At 39.1% G+C, this 22297-nt stretch overlaps 1 protein-coding gene across 1 annotated transcript in view; it reads left to right on the top strand.

Annotated features, from left to right (window-relative positions):
- NME7 (NME/NM23 family member 7) overlaps positions 1–22297 on the top strand; it is a 90937-nt gene that overhangs the window by 2460 nt on the left and 66180 nt on the right. The window contains exons 2-3 of the mRNA XM_030235146.2: positions 14892–14999; positions 18324–18490. Coding sequence (XP_030091006.1) covers positions 14892–14999; positions 18324–18490 — 275 coding nt within the window. The remainder of the gene's footprint in view (positions 1–14891; positions 15000–18323; positions 18491–22297) is intronic.

Raw genomic sequence — 22297 nt, 5'->3', positions numbered from 1 at the left:
TACATGACTGTTGGATGCCATGACTTTATGCACCCAACCCAAATTAAACCCGTTCAGAGCATCTTTTCTCGGGAGCAAAATCAGAATATAAAAGATGTCTTCTGGTGGATTCTAATACTGATCTACAAGCTGGACTCTAGCCTCAGCATTTTAATTAGATTCTGGAAGTAATGGATTTAGGGTAAGAAACCTTGACCAACCTTTAGTACTATATTGCTTCCACTTAATTGTGTAACTTCAGTAAGTTTTAACATATATACCTACTCAGAAAAAACCTGTTACAAATCATCTCATGGCCACAGAAAGAAAAAGGTAATAGCTTTTACTGGAATCAGCTTGGAATGTATTTGTGTCACACCCTGTACTCCGCTCGTGCAAGCAGTGCTCTGGAAGTGGTTGTGTGCATTGTAAACACAATGCAGGGCAGGCATATTGCTGTTGTGGCAGAGGCTGAGGTAAAGGGACAAATGGCTCTGAAATATCCTGCACTTTGGCTTTGCAGCCTGCTAATCAGTGGAGAGCAGCTTTCCTTGTCATCAAATGGCAGCATTTCAGATGAGTTCTGGTGTGTTCTGGTGCCTGGTTTCTAATTGTGTGAGACCTGGCTGCTGTGGACAGTGAGCAGTAAATTCCCAGAGGGAAACCTGCTTTTCTCTACCCGAGATGTGCTCTACCTCTTGGCTGCTGGAGTGCTCCACTATTCTGTAACGGTACCTTTGATGTAATCACATAGAGAGATGTATTTGTCCATGATCTTAACAACGTTAGTTTCTTTTGTTTCACGAGTTTGGTGCACTCTGACACTCGAAAGTTTCAGATGTGGAAGTGCAGCATTTTCCAGAGAACAATAGGCCCTGTTCACACATACGGAGCCTGATTGCAGTGGAAACTGTGCCTAGGTGCAGTTTAGAGGATTTCCTTTTCTTCCATGCTTTGAAACAGTTATTGTTACTACTGCATTCTGACAGCTGCATTCTACATTACAAAGACTCTTTGAACAGGACAGACAAATTATTTCCTTCTTGTACATAAAGACATCAAGGCACGTAAAAGCCAAGTGACTTGTCTAATTTCTGTTTTTGACCTTATGGATGTAGAAGGACACAGTTAGTGGAATTTAAGGGTCAAACTACCTTAGTTCTTTTTGCAGAGTTAAGGGAAAATATATATGAAATTTGCTCTCTTGGTTTCCAGAGCCTGCAGTCTTGTAATTCTGACAAAAGTCTTATATGTATCAAGGGTTGAGCAGTTCAGTCACTTCAACAGAAAATTTGACACCTTCTGTCATTCAGAACTACTCATGTAAACAGACTAAACCTTTTCCTGCTAATAGACTTTCCTGAACTAATGCAAGTTTATAAAATTACTTTTTGTAATTTTCAGATTGCTTACTTCCTGTTGCAAAACAGCTGCCATTAAAAAGAAAAAAAAAAACATTTTAAACTCTTCCAGGAAAATGTGCAATATCAATATCTCTGCAAAAGACACTTTCCTAATGCTTAAGAAATTTTGGTTCTTTGGTCTTCAAACAAGACTCAGTTTCACTTGAGTGACAGCTGGTGATTATATTGAATTTTCCTCAGCTGCACAGTGACCTGATCCTGTCAGTTGAAAATTTGCAAGACGGAACCAACCACAATGACAATTCTCTGTACTTAATGACCAGCTCTAATTTGCAGTATTTCATCACAGGAAAAAGAATTTTGTATGCAGCATGAGGAGAAAATAAGCAGAATGTTATCAGCTAGCCTCTAACTTCCCATTGCATAGTGACTCTTTCTGTGAGCATCAGTAGTGTGTCATGGTTTTGTCTTGAATGGTGATTACAAACAGTGGAAATTTGCTTCTTCAGCAGGTAGGCTGTGTGCATTGCATAAGATGTAGCTGATAAAATAACAGATTCTTTGGCACTTTGTCAGGCAAGGGAAAACTGTTTAAAAACCCCCATAATGTTCCTTTGTTCCAAGAGCTCATTTTGGGTTTGATGTTGACATCTTTATGACATTATGTGCTTTATAAAATACCACTCTGCAAATACAAAGTTGACAGGTTTAGAATCCATGAGATAAATTGCCTCCTACTGTAGCCAAGTCTTGGCTTTGGCTTGCAGAAATTATCATCTTTCCAAATGTAATTTTAGATTAATTGATGGCTCTTCTGATGGGGTGGCTCAAGCAGGTGACATTGTGATAGTCAAAGTTACCTAACATTGTCTGATGGTAACTTTGATACTGATCTCCCTTTGTCCCCTAGAGTTGTCTGTCCATATCCTTTGGGTTGTGGGTACAGATCTTACTAACTGACATGTCAGTCCTAATGGTATGTTGGGGTATCTTTTAAATATATATATTGCTAGAAACTCAAGAAGTTCAGGAATTACTCAGTGAACCAGTGCCAGGAATTCAGTTAGCAGTAAAAAATAATAGAATTTGATGACAGAGGCAGTAGTTATTTAGAGAGATGTTCCAGGCAGATTTGATGTGGGTAAAATTTACCATTAACCGTCAGAGCTCAGCACTTTTTGAAAGTACATCTAAATTGTTCGTAGTACAGGAACCCAGCTGGTCTGTGTCAGATCTGGAGCAGCTTGGAAGGATAAGCATTACCTTTGGGCAAAGAGACACCAAGCTATAATTACAACCATAGAATCATCATTTAGGTTGGAAGGGACCTCAAACCTGTTCAAAACAGGTCTAACCAGACCAGGCTGTCCCAGGCTGTGTCCTGGCAAGTCCTGAACATCTCCCAAGATGGATACTATTTCTGGGCGTCCTGTGCCAGTGCTTGCCACCCTTTTGGTAATTCTTTGTTTTTCTAGTGTATGACTGGAATGTTCTATGTTTCCATGTGTGTCCTTTGCTTTTTTTTGCTCTCAATGGTCACTTTCAGGAAAAGTCTAGATCCATCTTTTGGTGTATTTCACTTAGGAAGTTGCAGACCGCAGTAAAGTCACCCTCAGCCTTCTCTAATCTGAGTAGGCTCAGCTCTCCCAACCTCCTCACATGTGTCCTGTTTTTCAGACTCTGAATGCCTTGATGGCCAGTGGCTAAGCACTAAAAATGGAACCTTTTAGGTTTTTCTGTTTGATAATGTCTGTTTCCTTTAAGCCAAAGGAGTAGTGATCCTCCAAAAAGTAGTTTAAGCTGTTCAGTTGACCATTTTAGTGTCAGTTTCTAGAATCCTATGGTGATTTAGGATATCTGGGTGGAATATTCTGTTAGTCATGAAGTGGCTGGTGAGAAACAATGGTTGTAGGGAACACCTATTGCTCTAAGTCTGAAGAGGGCTTGACTTTTAACTATAATTGTAGCTGTGAGAAATAATCACCAAAAGTACTATTTCCTGACAGTGAGCACTGTGCTTTGCCTAATGCATCCAAACTATTTTGCGTGCTTATACAGATGGAAACCAGAGGCCCTGGTGCCTGAGCAACACACCAAGGTCACTCAGTAGTGTTGTGTGGGTGGAACCCCGTAGTTCTCTCCCAGTCAGAAAAATGGAAAGAAAAAACAGCATAAGGGGAGTAAATTATGTGTGGCAGGGCTTTGGAACATGCTGTCACAGTTTAATACTAAGAATGACAGCTTAGCAAGTATTTTCATCTATAATGAGTGTATCTCAGATCAGATGAGCATGTACAAGAGGTAGAAGTTTGTTGTTTTTTTTTTTTTTTTTCTTCTTCTCACATTCTGTGCCTATTAGTTATGAGATAAATTCTGTGAGGTGCCTTTATGAGTTGTCCTGGAGTGGGCAGCTCTGATACTCACTTAAAAACTGTGGTATTGAGATTTTTGGGAGGCTGTGGATTGGCAAGGGGAGGCTGGGCCTTGAGGAACACCAGGCATTGAGGAAGGCCACCTGCACATGTGTCTCAGTTTTCCTGTGTGAAAGGACTTCATCACCCTGGCTGTTGTGATCTGTGCGTTGTCATTTGGTCATTTCTACCTCCTCTTATGAGGTTACTAGTTTTGAAGCTCTAGGTGTACTAGGAAGAGATAGCAATGGCTTCTACCTGATCATTTCAGAAGTGAATTCTTGAGGTTTAAATAAGGTGCTCAACCTGTCCTTGGGCACCGGAGGGCGCTCTTGTCTTTGGAAAGAAGTGGTTCTTGCTCGAGATGTGTTCCTGAGAGCCTGTTCCATGATCTTTGTTTGCATGGGATCCTTCAATGATTGTAACTACCTTAATTATCTTTTTCAAAAAATCTCACTTTTCCTGCAGAATACTCCAACACACTTGGAAGGAGAGCTACATATAAGAGAGGGCTACACATGGGAAGTGGAGAGCGGTGGGTAGGCATGCTTGAGCCTGTGTACCTGTTCTTGCACATTTAAGTGTGATCGCTCACTAAATTTAGTACTCCTCCTATTTTTAGCCTTTCCTTGTTTTCTTTCTCCTGCTGTAGGGACAGTATCATGCTGTATGTTTTCTAGTTACATAGGAGCAATGCTGTCCTCGCCCTGTCCCTTTTACAAAATACTCTTAGAACTGTGATCTTTTAAGTCTGAAGACTCCCAAATCACTAGGATGGAGTAGAAGAATGGTGGTCTGGATCCAATCCTTGCAGCTACTGACATTCTGGCCTAGAAGTGTTTCCTGGAGGCAGCTACAGAGGCAGTGGGCTGGGCAACATTTTCCTTTTCTGACTTCTTCCAGAAGTGCCTGGTTCCTGTGCTCCAGTGAAGCATCTGTGGAAGCAGGAAATCAGGATGAACTGACTAACCTGCCTCTGCTCTGATTTGTCAAAATGAACAGGGATTTATGATGCCTAAATTGTACAAATATTTTAGCTATTAAATCTTGGTATCTTTCCATGAGAGGAGTGATGGTGATGATTATTCCCATTTTACAAAAGTGGGAAAAATAGCCTCCTTTTTCAAAAGGTCCTGAACATCAATTGCTCTAATGCAGGGGACAGTTGAGTAGGTGGAACTAAGCAATCTTATTCAACTATGTATGGGATTGGAATCTCTCACTCACTGTCTTCATCCAGGAGAGATATTTGCATCTCAGGGGAATAACATAGTTCAGTAGTGCAAATCTGATAACAAAAGTCCTATGCTTTGGGAGAGAAAGAATCTGTAAACTGTAGAACAAATCTTCATAAAGTGAACCTGTAAAAGTCTGTTAGGATTGGCGGAGTTTGGGAATATGATTACAGTCACCCACAGAAGATTTTGATTTCTTACTTCACTAGTGGGAAATTGCTGAACAGATTTTATCATGAGAACTTCTGTTTGCATGTAACTTGTCATTAGTCTGACTTCAGAATAAATTACGACCATGACATCTGTGGGCTGAAATCTGGACTTAGTCCAACTACCTTAGAATTTGACACAATCCTAGAAAAAGTAAAGCCAGCATTGGTTAAGCAGTAATGCAGACAAAATACTAGCTCTTACTGCCCACCGAAGTGAATGAGAAAGGTGTCAGCAGAGTTGTCAGCTTCATAGACCATAAATTGTTACTAGATCATGACAAGCTCTGACTGTTCCAGGTGCATGCAGTGTGTGTGGTCTTCAGAGCACTCACACTCACACAGACTCCTAGGTGCTAATTGTTCGTGGTATTGGCTGGCTGAAGGACCCGCTCTCCCTTAGCTGTGATTCCAAGGCAACCAACTATTTCTTGTTAGAAAAGCTTTTCAGAAGATTATTATGAGTTGAGATAATCTGAAGATGCTGTTAGCAGCTTTAGTTTAGGATTTGTAGGTGTTTCCTTTCAAACCTCTACTTCCCAGCTGCTTGTAACTTTCTCCAACTTTAACCATTATGTGTGAAGATTTCCAGATTGATTCTACAAGAGGTTGAAAATTTAATGGAATACCTAATTAAGAATGTGTGGGAAGAAAATCTGAAAAGTGCTTCAGAATCCTAATAAAAACACTTAAAAAACACTTAAAAAAAAAGAAAATCAGTGTTCCTTTGGAAAGCTTTTGTTCTCAAAATACTGGAAATTGAAAGCTAGAGGTTTGCCAGAGGAATGGTTTTCTGTAAAAGGAAACTATCTTTGAGTATTGACATCAGCTTTAATGTTAGGCCAAATTTTGAGCCTTTCAGAAATGTTTTTCCTGTAAGTACAATATTGGATGGATCTTGTAATGGAGTGTGCACAGGTGGCTCAGTGTTTCTCTTCCTGGCATCACGTGGAGGCATTAATCTCTTGGTGGGAAGGTGGAGACACAGAGTTCAGCAGCTGACCACTTAGTTCTGTCACTTCTGTCTGATTAAGTGCAAAGCACCTAAACTTTGTGCTCAGATATGATTAGGTAGGATGACCTGTGTTGCAGATCGTGCTCTGAGTCAGGGAACAGCTCTGCTTTTGCTTAAATCACTGTCAGGCTCTGCTGGAGTTAGTGGAGGCAGACAGGCACGTGCTGAGCACTACTGACTGCTCTGAGAGGAATTACCTGTGATCATGTAATTACGAGTGCAATAATATATGATCCTATCATCTGCAACTTTATAAACGTGTAATAAATGGGCACATGTTCTGCTAAAGAAAAGATGTTGCTGGTCTTCTAAAGCTAAAACTGTCTGGACAGAGCAGTGAGGAGCAGTATGGCATCCTTCATGTGTTTTAGAGAAATTGTTTTCCATAATTAGAAAAATAACATGAGTCCTGTAACTAAGTACTTAAGTGTAATATGTAATTGCAGAGGATTGAAGTTATTGATTGAGAATTTCAATTCTTGATTATTTTATATGAGAGCCCGGGGGGGCTAGGGGGAAGGTTACGTTATACTAATCATGCCTACATGCTTCTTAGGAAGCTTACATAATTTACATAATTTAGTAGTAAAAGCAGATTTCTTGCTTAGTAAATCAACAGAACAGCCAGATAGTTTTGCTGATGTGGCATGGAATTGCAGATTCCTAAATCTGAGAAGAAAATTTGAGGCCTTCAACCTTCTAGAGCTGTGTTTATTACAGCCCCTGAGCATAAGGGTATGATTTATTGAACTGAGATCCCAGCTGAAGAGGAAGATTCCCTTGGTTAGTGCTATGGGGACAGAAGTATTTCCATGCTGCTTGGCAACAGATGCCAAGCAGCAACAGCCATATGAACAGATCCAGACCAAAAGGCACCTGAGAAGCCTGGGGACCAGTAATATTGGATGTCTGTGGATCCAAGGGATGTAGCACCAGTTGGAGGAGTGTAAACATAAATGCAGTAGAGTGTTTGACTTAATAGATTTCAGTTATGATTAAGAATGTTTACAGGTTATCTGATATTTGCTTAATTTGAGGTAGTCTAGAGTTTGTGTGATTTTTTCACTAGGTAGGCTTTGCTTTCTACAAGGAGAGGATAAAAAGAGATACGTTTACAAAATTCATCAGTGTGCTTTTGAGTAAAAGGCTTAGGTTGAGAATTGTCTGTAGTCAAGACATTGTCATGGAAATTGCAGTTGCCAGATGTTTTTCGTTTTGAAAAGTGATCTTTTGATTTCGCTTTTTCACTAAAGAAGAGCCTGTTGAGAAAGTAGTGGGAGGTGCAACAGGAGTGAGGGGGCTGCAAAATTGGAGTTCCAAAAATTATTCCGACTTGTGTGTCAGAAACATAAATAGAAGAGGAGGAGGCAAATAAGTTTTAAGAGACAGAGTTAATTGAGTGCTGTATCTACACAGTGTTGTGGATTTAAGTTTTGCCTGGAAAATATCCTGTATTACATAAACTGTGAAGGCAGAAGATGGCTTGAATAACATAGCTTAATAAGCATGCACTGATGAGAGTTAATTTTTGTATTTAAGGTGCACTACAATGCTGCAAATTAAAGCACTTTCTGCCAGGCAGAGTGTTAGACATCACTGTGAGCTCAACTATAGTTAGACATCAGAGAATCCAGGTGGGTATGGGCCTTTATTAAAAACCTGAGTTGAAGAGAGGCTCTGGTCAGGGATGAGAAACATGAATATAGAGAACGAGGTCTCGTTATTTCTCATGTTCGCATAAGTACTTGACTTATAAAGAGATTTTTTAGAAATTTCAATTGTTTTAAATGTTGCTGAATTTTACTTTTCAGTTTTATGTCTGCAGAGGATTGTCCTTCCATCAAAGAGTAGCACTCCTAACACACTGGTTAAGACTGTCTTTTAACTGGTTAAGACTGTCTTTTAGAGTTACATTTTTTTGGTCTGGTAGTCTGAATCTGCAACCACTTGTTGCCATGTGGGAAGTTTGGAATCATGTGGGGCCTGCACCTAAAAGCATTCAGCTGAAAATAAAACAGGACTTGCCAGATGTTGAAATGGAAGAACAGGAAAGCTATCAAGTCAACCATTTGAAGCAATCAGAGTATTTCTGAGGCTCTGCAGAAAGCAGGTGCTGCTGTGATGGTGCTTCTGTCACTGGCCTGCGGGGGGAGTATAACACTGTCAGTGGCTGCTTCTGGCTGAAATTCTAGGTTCTTGCTCTTCCGAGCAGGAGTTTGTCAGTCACTGCTTTTCATTTGTGCTGAAGTCCTCCTCAGGACTAGGAAGTAGCATTAAATCTGAAGTAGGTATTGGTCTGGGAGAAGAGCAGTGGTTGGAGATTTATGGGCTTTGAGGAACAGTTTCAAGTAATTCGTAACAGGACTTAGACACCTGCTAGAGGTTGATCGTACATTTATGGCAATAGCTTCTGGACTTTGGAAGTTGATTATATGCTTATAACAACAGTTTCTGGGCCTAATTCTGATAATAATGTTCTTGGTGAAAGTAGTTGGTCTGGTCCCGCACTTCACCCCTGTGAAGGCCAACATCTGTTTAAGGAATGCACCAGCACAAATGGTGATATTTGGTGGGGTTTTTGTAGAAACTATAAAGAGGAAAGATAAAGATACCCCTTCGCTGGCCATTTCAGCTTTTTTTTATTTTGGTTGCCAAGCTCTAATACTTTTGTGAATTTTTAAAAATACCTTGTTTCTTCCTAAAAACATAAGGTATGTACATGTTCATGCATAAGCAGACTACCAGATGTTGGAGTCAACGAGCTTCATGATATCTTCACACAAAATGTTTTATAATAACTAATATTCTTATGCTTTGAAAACATTTTATTTTTTATTAAAATACTCTTGCTTTTTTGAGAGTTCCACCTACCTGGTTTGAAGGGGGAGCATGTTGTGAAAAAATGTTCCCTTAAAATTGTTTGTTTTAAGAATTTTAGGCAGCTTCAGAGCTTTTTTTTTCCAGAAAGCTTTTTTGGTGTATTAGGAGAAATACCCATTTGGTGTGAGAATAGTTCCTGTCTGCTGGTCCTTCCCGTGATGTTCCCAGTGATTTTCATAGAAACAGCTTGGTCTGTGCTTTACTGGAGGTTTTCCCTTTGACAGCAGAGTTTTAACAAAATATAGAACACAATATCAATATAGAACAATATCAGGATGGATCAGATTCAGCTTTTACTGAGGTTTGTGCAGTCTTTTTATTGCTTCATTAGTAGATGATTCAAATCCTTTGATTCTTTTTCCCTTTGGTGTGATTTCAAAGTCACTGAGTCACTGAGAAAAATCGAAGGAGCAGCAGACAACAAAGCTGCGCACTTAAAATCTAGCAATACTCTTCATGACTCCTAAAGCTGTAATATGTGAGCAAAGGGCCCTGAGCCTGTGTCTGATAATGTAATGCATGCTGAAGTTCCTGACAGCCTGTATAACCTCATAGAAACCAGATTACATGCTAATAGCATGTAAAGGTGCGCTTTCTAGATACCTCAGGGCTTTCTAATTTTGAGAAATATTTTGGTACTGTTTCATGTGAGGGTCTCTTGAGCTGAAAAAAAAATCAGCTCCCAATTCCCTGTGTTCTCCATTGTAAGATAAACTCTAGTATAAAATTTCTAGTCAAAATCAGTGGAGGAGAAGGGGAGAACTAGTCACCCCAGAATAGTACAGTAGTGTGGCTGTTAGGTGAAGCATTTGGAAAACCAAATCCAGATCTGTGTTCTTCATAGATCAAACTAGAGGGGTAAAGTTTCTCCACCTTTCCATGGGAGTTCCTTAGTCCTTGAGCTGCTCTTTTACCACTGTTGCTTCTCATGAAAACCTTTGGAAGATCTCCTTTTGTTTTCCTGTGGACAGAAGCCTTTTGGAAGTCTAGAAGTTTTACAGGACAAGATATTGTATCCTGTCCATCTTGTTAAGAATTCTGCTTTTTGGTTTTGAATGTCCTTAGCAGTTTGGTTTCAAAAACACATCCTTCCCCTCTGCAAAGTTTTTTGGGGGCACAGTTCTTTCATGGATTGGTCCTAGAACTTAGTCCCATGCTGGCTAAGAATGACTGCTTCCCCCATCACGTTCAGAAGTAAGTACAAAATTTAGGATTTTTATTTCAGCTGTACTTCAATAAGTGTTTCTCATGACCATAGAGCCATCCTATTGCATATTCACACATTCCAATATAAACAAAAAGCAAAAGGTAGCAAAACCGACATGCATTTAAATGTTGTTCTGGGCAACTTACATAAGGAAGAGGAAAAAACCTTTTTTTTCCATCATCACAGTAGGTGAACTCTTGACATTGCTGATCTCCGTGCTGATCTCAGTTCTAGAGTTTACCATGGAAAGGAGATGTAAATCCCGAGCTCAAGACAGCTGTTCAGTATATAAATGTAAAGTGTATAATCACTGCTGGACTTTTTAGTGGTAGCAATTTTTCCATTAATGCGAGCATTTGTGAAAATATATTTCTCCCCTATTAGGTATTACTTGTTTAATTGCATAGTCATGAGAGCAGAGGCTATGTGTGATTTTAATGAGGGAATGGTACAGAAATGAATGGAAATTAATTCTTTGAAGCAAGAATTTTCTGAGTTATAATGTACTTATAGATTCACTTGATTTGTTATTACTTGAGCTGTTCAAAGGAATGTGATTTCAGTGGTTACTAAGATGCCTGTCCCATTTCCTGGGGGAATGAGGTGCTCTCTGGTAAAGAGCTGTAAAATAGTCCCCTTTCAGAACTCATTCTCAGTCTGAAGCAGTGTGGTGCATTGAAGGTGTTACCCCCTGACAGGTCTCACCACTGTTCTCTAATCACTCTTCTTTGGAGAGTTATTTTCTCTGAGTTTCCTTTGTTAGGAGGATGGACAGAAGCTAACAATGAAACTTAGCTGGCCTCCCACAGTACTTCCTAATCCTTGAGACTCCTTCCCAGTTTGCAGTCAGGACACACTAGTGAAGAGGTATGTAGGAAAGTTGTTTGCCATACCAGTTCTGTTGACTGAGTGGTGTACCGATTGAAAATAAGTATTCAGAAATTAGAATTTCAGGCCTGTGAAGGCTTAAACATTTATTGAAATCCTCACAGTATGTGATGGGAAGTGGACAGTTTTTTGTGTTTGGTTTTTGCCTTCAAAATCTTACTTCTTTAAGTAAGTAAATAAAAGTTTCCATTCTCATGTAAAAACTTAATATGGATTCACTTTTAAGAACTTACATTTTGAAATTGATTGGCATTTTTGATGACTTCGAGTGGCAGTTTCACAGCAATGCCTGGCAAGGGCTTCTGAGAATAAGCTCACCATATCGTGACTGTATTCCATATTGTCTTTTATCTGTTTTATGACTATTTGCATGAATCTGCAATAGTAAGATCAGAGTCCTGCTGTATTTTAGGTACTTGTTTGCCAGGGTCTTCAATTTGCTTTCAGTGTTGAATTTCTTCACTTTGCATTGTCTGCCTCTGAAACAATTTACATGTTCACAAAAATAATGTTTCTAGTTAGAATGTTTCCCATAAGCTTTGAACTTCTTTCTGATACTGTTCTCTACATGTATAAGTATTTATTGTAATAATTCTGTGCCCATACAGTAGAGAAAATTATAGTTATGGCTCAGGAGAAGCCTTAGAGGCTTTGTTTTGGTCATTTCAGAAAAATACTAGGTCTTCATATTTTCTGGATGCGTAACAGTAAATGGATTCAAGCTGTCCTGCTTACTGATAGCATTTTCTGAGTGTTTTTGGGATTAGCTCTGTGGTTTTTCTTGAGTCTAAGTAGCATTTATTACTTTGCTTTTACTTACAATGCCAAAATTAGATAATTTAGAATGGTGATTTCTGCTATTCAGTGGCCAGCAGGGCTTGCTGAATAAGAAATATGAACAGCTCAGACATTGAATAAAATCTTATAAAATGAATTTCAGATTCTTAATGAAAATGAGATTCTTAAATCCAAAGTTGTGTTAAAAGAAAAAAAAAGAGATAATTCCTCACCACACAAGGCCCACAATGCAATTTCTCACTGTAAAAATGAAGGTGCTGATGATTGATACTGGTGACTAAATAAAAAAATCTAATGGTGCTTTCTTTGGTTGTTCACATAAATACATTACTTCCCTGAGACAAGTAATTTACAAATTTTGGAAGTCTTACTTAAATGAAAATTGGTAGCTTCTGTGGCAACTGCTACCTGGAAAATACAGTTGAAAGCAATGCTATAACATGAAAAATAGCATGTAGTAATGGAATTATATGTCTTCATGTGATGAAGAGGCACTGATTAAAGATGGTGCATCTATTCTAATTCATCCATCAGTATTCATTTTCTGGAGGTAGTACTTGAGAAATGCCCCATCTCTGTAAGTATTCAAGGTTGGATGGGGCTTTGAGAAATCTGGTGTAATGAAAGGTGCCCCTGCCATGGCAGGGGGGTTGGAACTGGGTGATTTTTGAGGTCCCTTCCAAGCCAGACCATGTGGAAGAGGTTTTACAGTGACTTCTGTGAGCCAGAGACAAGTTTAATAAGAGGATCCATGTTTACTCCTGAAAGAATTTTCTACCAAGGTCATTGACATAGAAACTGAGAAAGAAAAAAGTATGAATAAGAGAAACCTGCAACTGCTGATTCAAATAAGCACTTTGTCTTTTGTGACAATGAGTAAAGTGTAACTTATGAGTTTTGTTAGAATGTATAAAAAGCATGATAATATCATGCTATGATAAAAACAGGTTTGAAGCCTTCTAAAAATGGAGTGTGTTGCTTTGTATTGTCTCCATCTCAACTATGACAAGACCATTCTATGGTTCTATGAAATTGGACTGTTTTTCTTTTTAGACAAGCTTTTTGGCAGAGAACTGCTTCTCTATGAAATCCATTCTTGATAAGATGATGGTCAGCCAAATCAGTTGAAGAAATGTCTTGTTGTCCAGTAGTATGAGTGTGAGATCAAAGCTGAAATCAGTCTGCCAACCCTTATTACTCCTTTTATTACTATTGCCTATACAGAAAAATCAGGAGTGAGTTTTGCCATAAGACAGAGTTTGTTCTGATCTGCATTTCTCCAGAATGATGGCAGTGGCAGTAATGATGCAAACACATCCAGCTCAAGCAAGGGCTGGAAATCAGGCTAAGTCCCTAGGGAGTTTTCATGTTGGATGCTGCACATAAAAGATGAGCTTAATTCTTGTCAAGGGCTGCAGTGTGTGCTGTACAGATAATACAGAAGTTGGAGTAGCTGATGCTAATATGGTTTCCAGTGCTGCATGGCCTTCTACAAAGAGAAATGGAAACTACATACTTTATGGGGCACTGTGCTGCCCCCATGGCAAAAGTGTTTCTGCAGTACAGTCATACTTTGTTTGCAGTGTAAGGAGTGCCAAAAGAGCTGACAGGAGAGTGGGGCATTTGCCAAGAGGTACTAGTATTTATCACATTGTAAAATTCTGAATTTGTTCTTCATTATCTCATTCTTTCCTGCTGCTGCTTCTGTTAGGACTTCAACCAGCAGAAGCGCTTAGTCCCAAGTCAGTGGTAAGCTGAAGATGCTGGAAAATTATCATTCTTTTCCTGCTGGTGTTTAAGAATAGTCATGGAAGCTTACAGGAACTCTCTGTCTTCTTGCTTACTAAGTGATCTTTGTAAAAACTGAAATGTTGCCCTTTTCTGAAATCTGAAGTACTGAAGAGGCCCACATGGCTTTAAGTTAAACTCCCAGTGGTTCCTCAATGTTTAAAGTGTATAAGAAGAGTACAGATATGTGTAAAGTGTGGAAGTCTGTGATAAGACTGTGCTTGCCCTTAGGAGTAGCAGTCAGATTTAGAGGAGCTGTGGGAGTTAAAATTTAGAGCTCCATCTAACTATTCTAGATATCAAATAACTGATATTGCATCAATAACTAACAAACATGTGCCACTAAGAGGAATGAGAATTGCACATCCACGTGCTGTGCCTCGCCTTTGTTCTTTCTTTGCTGGGGGCTGTTATCCTCTGAGGATGAGGCATGGAGAGAAGCTACTCATGTAGTTACACTTCTGGAATTACTGCAATCCATTTTCCTCATCTGCACTCCCTAGGGGCAGAAAATGAGTTGTAAATGAGGTCGGGCTATTTATGCTTTATGTAAATTTCAGGAAGTTAAGTAGTGAATCAAACTAATATTGTTCTGAACTTGAATTTTTTTATCTCATCATTAAGAGAAATTTAGATATGACTAAAGAGGAAAGTGTTTCCTTGTAGGATGTATAGAAGATGTGTTAAGAGTCTGTAATTTAATTGTAGGTGAACGCTTTTTTTTTTCAAGGAAATAAAGTAAATAAAATACTTTGATTAAGTTGGGAAGTCTGACGACAACTTCAGCAGTAGTCTGTGCTTCATGACTGATGAAATCTGGGTAAGTTATGAGATAGTCTGGAAAACTGCCATGCCATGATCCAAGTTTCATCCTATTTAAAAGATGATAGCCAACAAATGAAAAGATGTCACCAGCTGTGGTAGGTAGGAGATAATATGCAGAGTGTGCAAGTCCATTTACAAGTGTTTTTTTTTTCTTTTTCTCTTTTTTTTTTTTTTTTTTTTTTTTTTTACTTTTCTGATAAGAAATGGAGGAAGTTTTTTATTTGTGTGTTTTTACATGTAGACTATGTACGCTTTCTGTAACAGCCAAATTTTGACCCTTTTCTTTTTCCAGAGTCAAGATGAGAGGTATGCTTTCATTGCTGAATGGTATGACCCAAATGCTTCACTCTTTCGGCGTTATGAACTTCTGTATTATCCAAACGATTCATCAATTGAAATGGTAAGAATGTAAGAAAAAAATCTGTTGTCATAAATGTAATATCCAATTAAATAGTTCATAAAATGGCAAGTCACTGCCTAAACCTAATAATTTTCCAGGTAAGAAAATTTAATTTAAAATGTATCTTGCTCTGTTTCTAAAATGAAAAGAAAAGCAAGAGAAGCATATGGAATAGCTTCCTCATTTGTGATTTTTTTTTCTTTCTTAAAGCTTGCTTTGGTGTGGAGAGATTATTTTCACAAATCAGTTTTCATTCAATCTCTACTTGGGTTTCAGAATTGAAACTCAGCAGCTCTGGCCTACTGCTTGAGAAGGGTAAGCTGACGCTAATTCCAAACAGGAGACTAAGCTTCAGCAGGAAATCCAGAAGTCTCTGAAGAGTAAAGTGTAAAAGATTCTTACCAAAGTAGAGGAAATGGTAAATTTGGTTTAATGAGAGGTAGGACATTTCAGACAGTGAGATCCAAATTTTTTCATCAGTGGTGCTTGCACAGACCTTTCTGACTTGTCATTCATACAACTAATCCCATTGCTTATCGACAGTAGTGAAAGCCAGCATTTTGCAGTAGCAGGCATGTATATAAAAAGATAATATGTACTGTAAAGATAATTCTCGTGCCAACCAATGCTTTGCTCCTCCTTTTAGGAATGATTAAGTGGCATGGATTAGTCCATTCCAATTCTTAGTGAAGAGTCTAAGAATAGCCTAGATTTGGATATTCACACTTAGTAATTTCATTATCAAATTTTAATTTTCCTGCTATAAAAATCAACTGCAGAAATAAGAAATCTACCAGAATTGGCTTTTTCTTACCCAAACTGCTCCTCACTGAAACAATAATACCCAGTTTTGTGAGAAGATGCACTTTGCACAGATTATTAAGTTAGTTCTTTGTATGATGTCTGTATGTGCATAGTTTTCAAAATGTGAGGTTCCTAATTTTTATTTCCCAGAGACAGCTTAGCTGATCAGTCAGGAACTGTAATAATCTTCCTACACAACCATGTGTAGGCTGGCAAAATTATTGTTCATTTCACCTACATGTCTCAAAACCAAGAGCTTCCAAGGTGTTCTTGAGCTTCTTAATGCAGTACCTATGTCTTGGCAGACTTTTGCATTTTGTTGGTGTGTCTTAGGTTAAAGTAGTGTGGTGTGTGCGCAGCCATAGACTGCATGTAAGCAGCACAGGAATTAAAAGAACAAAAATGTATATGAACACCCTTTGACAAAGAATATCTCAAAATCACTTTTGGGGATGAGTTTGTGGACAGATATTACATTTAGAATTTTTTTCTGGATTATTTTTTATTTCTGCAGAACTTGGTGATTTTTTTTTTCATTATTCCTGCCTTATTCTTCTTCATCTTCTGGTACTTTCCTGTGGAGATGACAACCTGCTCTTACCTTTAACATATCTGAGAGAAGGGAGGTGATGGTTACGAGCCAGCTTTCCCCCACGTATGAGAAAGATGTTTCATCCCCTTCCCCCTCATCCCTGACAACAGCTCTCCCTTATCACACACCTCACCTGCAGGTGGAGCAGAGCTCTTAAAGGCTTGTGTTATATGAAGTCCTTAGCTTAACTTTTCTTTCTGTCCTTCATGTCTTGCTTGTGAAGTAGAATGCCAATAGGGATAATGAGAGAAGTTTCCAGCTTGCTTTGCAGCTGTAAGAAGACAGCATAGGTTTTTGTCAAAGGACAGCAACCAGTTCCCCATTCTCCAAGTCTTCCATAGATAACAACTCTCATGGGGAATTCTTAAAGCCTTTATAACATTTCTTTCTACAAAAGATTTCCTAAAAAGAGAGAAGAAATCTTTAAAAAGGACAGATCCTTATCAGAGAACTATTTTGTTTTGGGTAGTTTACTTCTACCTGTACATGGGCAGGAGTGGAACAGTCCAAACAGTTTTTATATGTCTTCTGCTGTGGCTTATCATTCAGTTTATAAGAAGATCTTTTAAACATATTCAAAAGTCAACCCTAAAGAGGAATCCTTTAACACAGATAGATCCCCTCTTCTTTTTGAGAAGAAAGAAGCACCTCGGGGTGCCTTTCTAGCAACCATTAGTGAAATAACCAAGGACATACTCAGATTTTTGGAAAAGATATTGAAGAATTTGCTTATGGTTGAGACAGGCTAATGGGCTTCCTGGCAAAGTCCTGGTGAAACAAGTAGCCAAATTCAAGTTGGTTTTTTTGATTTTTTTTTGGTTTTTTTTGTTTTGTTTTACCATGTTGTCATTTCATTCCCTACTGCACTTGAATAGTGAACACTTAGTAGGAGCATGTATGAGGGGCTAAGCACATATCAGGAGGGAAGGATTCTTCCTTACAATCATGCCTCAGCAGAAGGCAATATCAAAATAATTTGCAATTCTTTAATCCGCACAGTTTTGTCTATCCTGAAAACAATTACAATTGTTCTAGCCTTCTAACAGGACTGGATTCACACTTTTCAGAACATGGAATTTTGCTCTTAAATTTTTTCCCCCTCCCAAATTTGTGGAAATGATGTTCTTTCTTTTAATGCTATTCTAGTGGGTACACCATTGCAATGGAGGACAGCGCCTGTAGGTTGAGACAGAAGGGGAAGTTTGGCCTGAGGAGGACAATTTGATAGGCTTCCACTTCCCCAGGAATTGGAAGGCATCTATAATATCTGCTTGCAGTGAAGAAACTGTTCAGCAGGTTGACTTCTGTGCTTTGCCAGCCCATCCAGAAAAGTACACATTAATGTCTGGCTTCTTGCTTGGAGTGATAATACATAAAGCTGAATTGTCCTGACAGGCTTTTGAGCTTGCAGCTCTAGGCAGTGAGAACATCTCAGCTAAGTGTTGCAATCATCTCTCCATCCCTAATGACGAGTCTTACGCAGTCAAATAGAGCATAATATCACTGGAATGATGCCCTGAAGAGGAGACCTGCCAGTGTGTATCCTGCTCGTTCTGGTGTGAGCCACTGGGCTGAGAAACAGCACGAATGTGCTGGGGGAACTCTCAGTGAGGCTGGGCAGAGGCATTCACCAGGCACCTGAACCTTTTATCACAGCTTGAATTAGAACAAGCAAATTACAAACCAAAACAATTTCAAATATAGCTCTTAGCCTGACACTATTTAAATGGAATAAATTTGTAGTTGTGGTTTAGTCTTCTAAGCTTTCTTGCTACACCTGTAAGTTCAAAAGGCTTGGAATTAAATTGATTACATGATCAGATTCAATCACACAGCACTATGGAAATTTCTGACAATAAAGATTAAGTTGAGTTTGCCCACAACTAAATCTCTTGCTTAGGTAGATTTTAATCTTGTTTTTGCTGCAGTACGATGTGAAGAACCGTCGCACGTTCCTGAGGCGCACCAAGTACGAGAGCTTGCACCTCGAGGATCTCTATGTGGGCAGCAAAGTCACTGTGTTCTCCCGGCACCTCACCATAGTGGACTATGGGAATCTGTACACGTCTCGCAAGCTTGGGAGCCGCGAAGAGAGGTGAGAAGGGAGATTTTGAAATCTTGTGGTTGGGGTTTCAAAATAGACGTTTGCTAGAAATGAGGTTTCTGTACTAATGTGGGCAGAAGAGGAGATGGCTGCATGTTTGTATGCGGTTTGAAGGGATCTGATTTTCTGATAGCGGCAGAGAAGCAAAGTCGTACCTTGCAAGGCCAGCTTCTCTATGGTATCAGCTGCTGGCTCCTCTAGGTATTTTGGGAGAGAAAAGGGGGAGGAGGAAAATGGGTCCTATTCAGTTTTGTTACTCAGCCAGGGCGGGCAGCAATAGGGTTCTTGATTTGTAGATTCTCCTAGGGCAGAATTGATGTGGTTCTTGATTTGTAGATTCTCCTAGGGCAGAATTGATGTGGTAACTGATGTGTGCTGGGCTTGAAAGGCCTGGACCTTATGAAAGTTGCAGCTGTCTCTCTGGGAGCTGTGCAGAAGCCTAGTGCCTCACCAGTCTGATCTACTTTCTGTTAGTAGTGATAAAGGAAAGTACTAGAGGACTGCTCCCATTCTCTGTTGTTTTTCCTCACTGTGGAGATTTTTTCTGAGAATTTTCTTCAGCTTCTCTGAAGCTCTGTGTGCATGAGGACAGAAAGAGAATGTCAGTAAAAATTACAAGCTTTTTTGTTAAGATGCAGTTTGTTTATCATGGATGAAGATAAGACTCATAATATATTTTGATTTAAAGGCTTGCTTTGGAAAAGACTTAAAGAAGCCATCTGAGGGAATATATGAGGACTAAGAATATGAGAACACTTAGATTAATTTAAAGAAATTTAGATCTGGTTTAATGGCCGTGCAGGTAATTTCTGAATTTGCAAATTAATACACTTTTATAATATCCTCCAGCCTTTTTGAAAAGAACACGGAACATTTTCTTAGGTATAGTATTTCAGTGAGCCTCAATCACTTGCTCTCTTGCCTCCTCCCAGTAAATGGGTTTGTTTTGAACTCTTTTTGCAGAGTTGTACATAACCAGACAGAGGAAGAGCTGCATCTTTTAACACACATCTTTGTCTTAACTGCACAAAAAAAATCGCTCTAAAAATACATGCCATAATATCTTTTCAGAGGAGTTCTGGTACTTTTCTAAGCTGGATTTGGGCCTGGTGAAAGAGCAGCAAAGGACGTAGAGAGCACAAGGGGATGGATCCTGTGGCTACTCTTTCTGTTTCTCAGTGCAGCTTTGGCTATATGATAAAGATTTGGTAGATCTTTATATCAGTGTAAAGTTGTGTATTTCCTGCCCTGCCTAAACTAACATAATGCCTGGTGCTCTTGCAGTGCTCCTGCAGTTATACCAGGAAAAGGCAGCTAATGATAAAATTGGCACATTGTAATTGTGTTGGTCTTAGGAGGAGGCAGATTTTTGTATGGCTCTACAAAAGGAGGAGAAGGCATTTATGACATGTCTGCTGTTTGGAAAACATTTTAAGAATGCTGGCTGTAAGATAACATAGATATTCAAGTGGTGTTACATATTCAGAATAGCCCAAAGGAACACAGTGAAAGGTGCCTTACTCAGGCAAAGGATCCTCAAAATTCAGTTTCTTCATAGAAGCTTTCACTGAGTAAACAGGGTCGTATCAAAAGATTTTCCTTGGGCAAAACAGTTGCATGTGAGTTATTTGTCTTTTTGGCCTGTTCCTAGCAGGTTTTACAGCAGCTATTAGATGTAAAATGATTTATGCTGTGTGTGATAATTCCCAAAAAAATTTGCAATTGGAATGATATTAATAATTTTAAGGTTGCTGTGGGAAGCAGAATATTTCTCTCTCTCTTTTTTTTTTTTTTCTTTTTCTTTTTTTTTTTTTTTTCCTGCTGTGCTGTACAGTACTACTGGCAGATCAGTTTGACTTTGGAAATACATTCTTTGGTCATTCAATGTGTGCTCAGACAGGCTCAGCAGAGGCTTTTGAGGGAGACCGTGGAGTGAATATTTAAAAAATCTTGAATGTTTTAAGTTAGGGACCTTTACTTTTGTCAGCAAAACAAGTGAATGTGACCCTAGGTACATGAGATACAAAACAGATGTGTAGAAAAAGGCTAGATATGCACAGGCGCTTTCTAGAATTAAGCTAGAATTATTGAGACAGTTTCAGTTCAGTTTCTATCTCTGCTTTTCCTATGTCTTGGGTCAGTATTTCAATATTGTTGTATTTAAGTGTTCTGCATTTCGGTTCCCCTCCCAATGTATCATAAGAAAACCATCACAAACAGTGACTAAAATGGTTAGGTCAGCATGTCCTTACTTTCAGTGTGCCACATAAGGAATCACAGGCATAAGACCAAGCTTTCTCTTTCTGTAGCCTTGTGATCCTGGATGGTTGTAACCTGAGGTAAACATTTCTCTGACCAGTGTATCCTGCCTAAGTAGGAGTTACTTAGAGTCAGTATCACTGGTATTGAAAATAGTGTTAGAAAACTTGTGTGTCACGCAGAAATACTTGTGTTCTGGTTTGAATGAGATATGATATTCTTATGCTTCTAGTCATTGACATAATCAGCATTTCTTCCCCTTCAAGACATAAGCTTCTGTATGTGCAGCAGTCCTATTATTAGAAGTAAGTAGGTCTCAAGAGCATAGTCACAACATGTTTTGTGCATTGTTCCTTTGATCAGTTCTCATTTTCTGTTGTTTCAGTACTCGTTGCATCGCTGTCACACAGTCCCTCTGAAAATGTAAGCAAGTGAGCTTAATTTTCCTTCTCTCTCCTTGGCTCTTAGACACTAAGCAGTTTTGAAGTCTACACTGCAGACTGCATCATGCCAAACCCTATGAAACATATTCCTAATTAAAACTAAAAATAGTGCACATGAATCAAAATCCAATCTCAGAAACAGTCCTCAGCATCCTGAAGTTGGCTTTTTGTATCCTGCTTGCTTCTGAAAAGCTCACACTGAAATGCTGAAGTTTAAGTATCAGTGTCAGACAAAAGATATTACAGGGGTTGCTCATTGCAGTTTGTATTAATGTCTTCTAGGTAAATTGCTTCATAATGCAATATTTCTTTGCAAATTTGTAGGAATTACACTATTACTAAAACCCTTGAAATTAGAAAAGAGACAATTAATTTCTTGCATTACCATTCTGTCTCAGACAACCTGTGTAAGAACATAAATTCAAAAAAGTGTTCCTTGAGAAAATGCAAATGGTGCTGGAGATCCCATTCCAGAGGTTTGATCCTTATTATTTGTGGGAAATGAAGGTGTTGAGAACTTCTTGTGCCAGCATGCAGGTCATGCATTGTGTGACTCTCATTGGTCAAACATGCAGCTGCTCCTCCTCATGGGCCTCGATTCATGTGGTACACCCTGTGATATGATAATTAATATCACAAAATGAGGTGGAGCTCTGAAGTCCTAGGGGAAGAGGGGACCAGGCTCTAAGGCTGCATGGAGTAAGCTGGCAAACTGTGTTCAGTGTTGGTGAGAGGTCAGCCTTTCCTGCTCTGAAAATGGGATTAAACCAATTTTTGCCTGCACAGCTGTAGACTGAAGCATAGTGTTGGCTGACTGCTTCCATGTAGTTTCTGGCTGCAGCCTTAGTCCATCAGTCTTTTTCTAGCATACTTCCCCATGGGTCTGAGCCTGAGGTGCTCTGCGTATAGGAGCTTTGTGGTGCATGAGGAAAGCTGTGTGTTTCTGAGCTCTGAAGGTCATCTATGCCTCTCCCTTAGCTGCAGATAAAATGTTGCATATGTTCAAATCTTCCTGGTTACATTTCCTAGTCCTAACACCTCCCTTGCTCTACATTTGCTGTGAAATAGTCTGTTTTTTGCCAAAGCATCTGTCAGT

This window comes from Serinus canaria, chromosome 1, assembly GCF_022539315.1.
Source record: "Serinus canaria isolate serCan28SL12 chromosome 1, serCan2020, whole genome shotgun sequence".
Classification (NCBI taxonomy): domain Eukaryota; kingdom Metazoa; phylum Chordata; class Aves; order Passeriformes; family Fringillidae; genus Serinus; species Serinus canaria.
The sequence above is the reverse complement of the archived record's forward strand: the minus strand, read 5'-3'. Positions and strand labels throughout refer to the sequence as shown.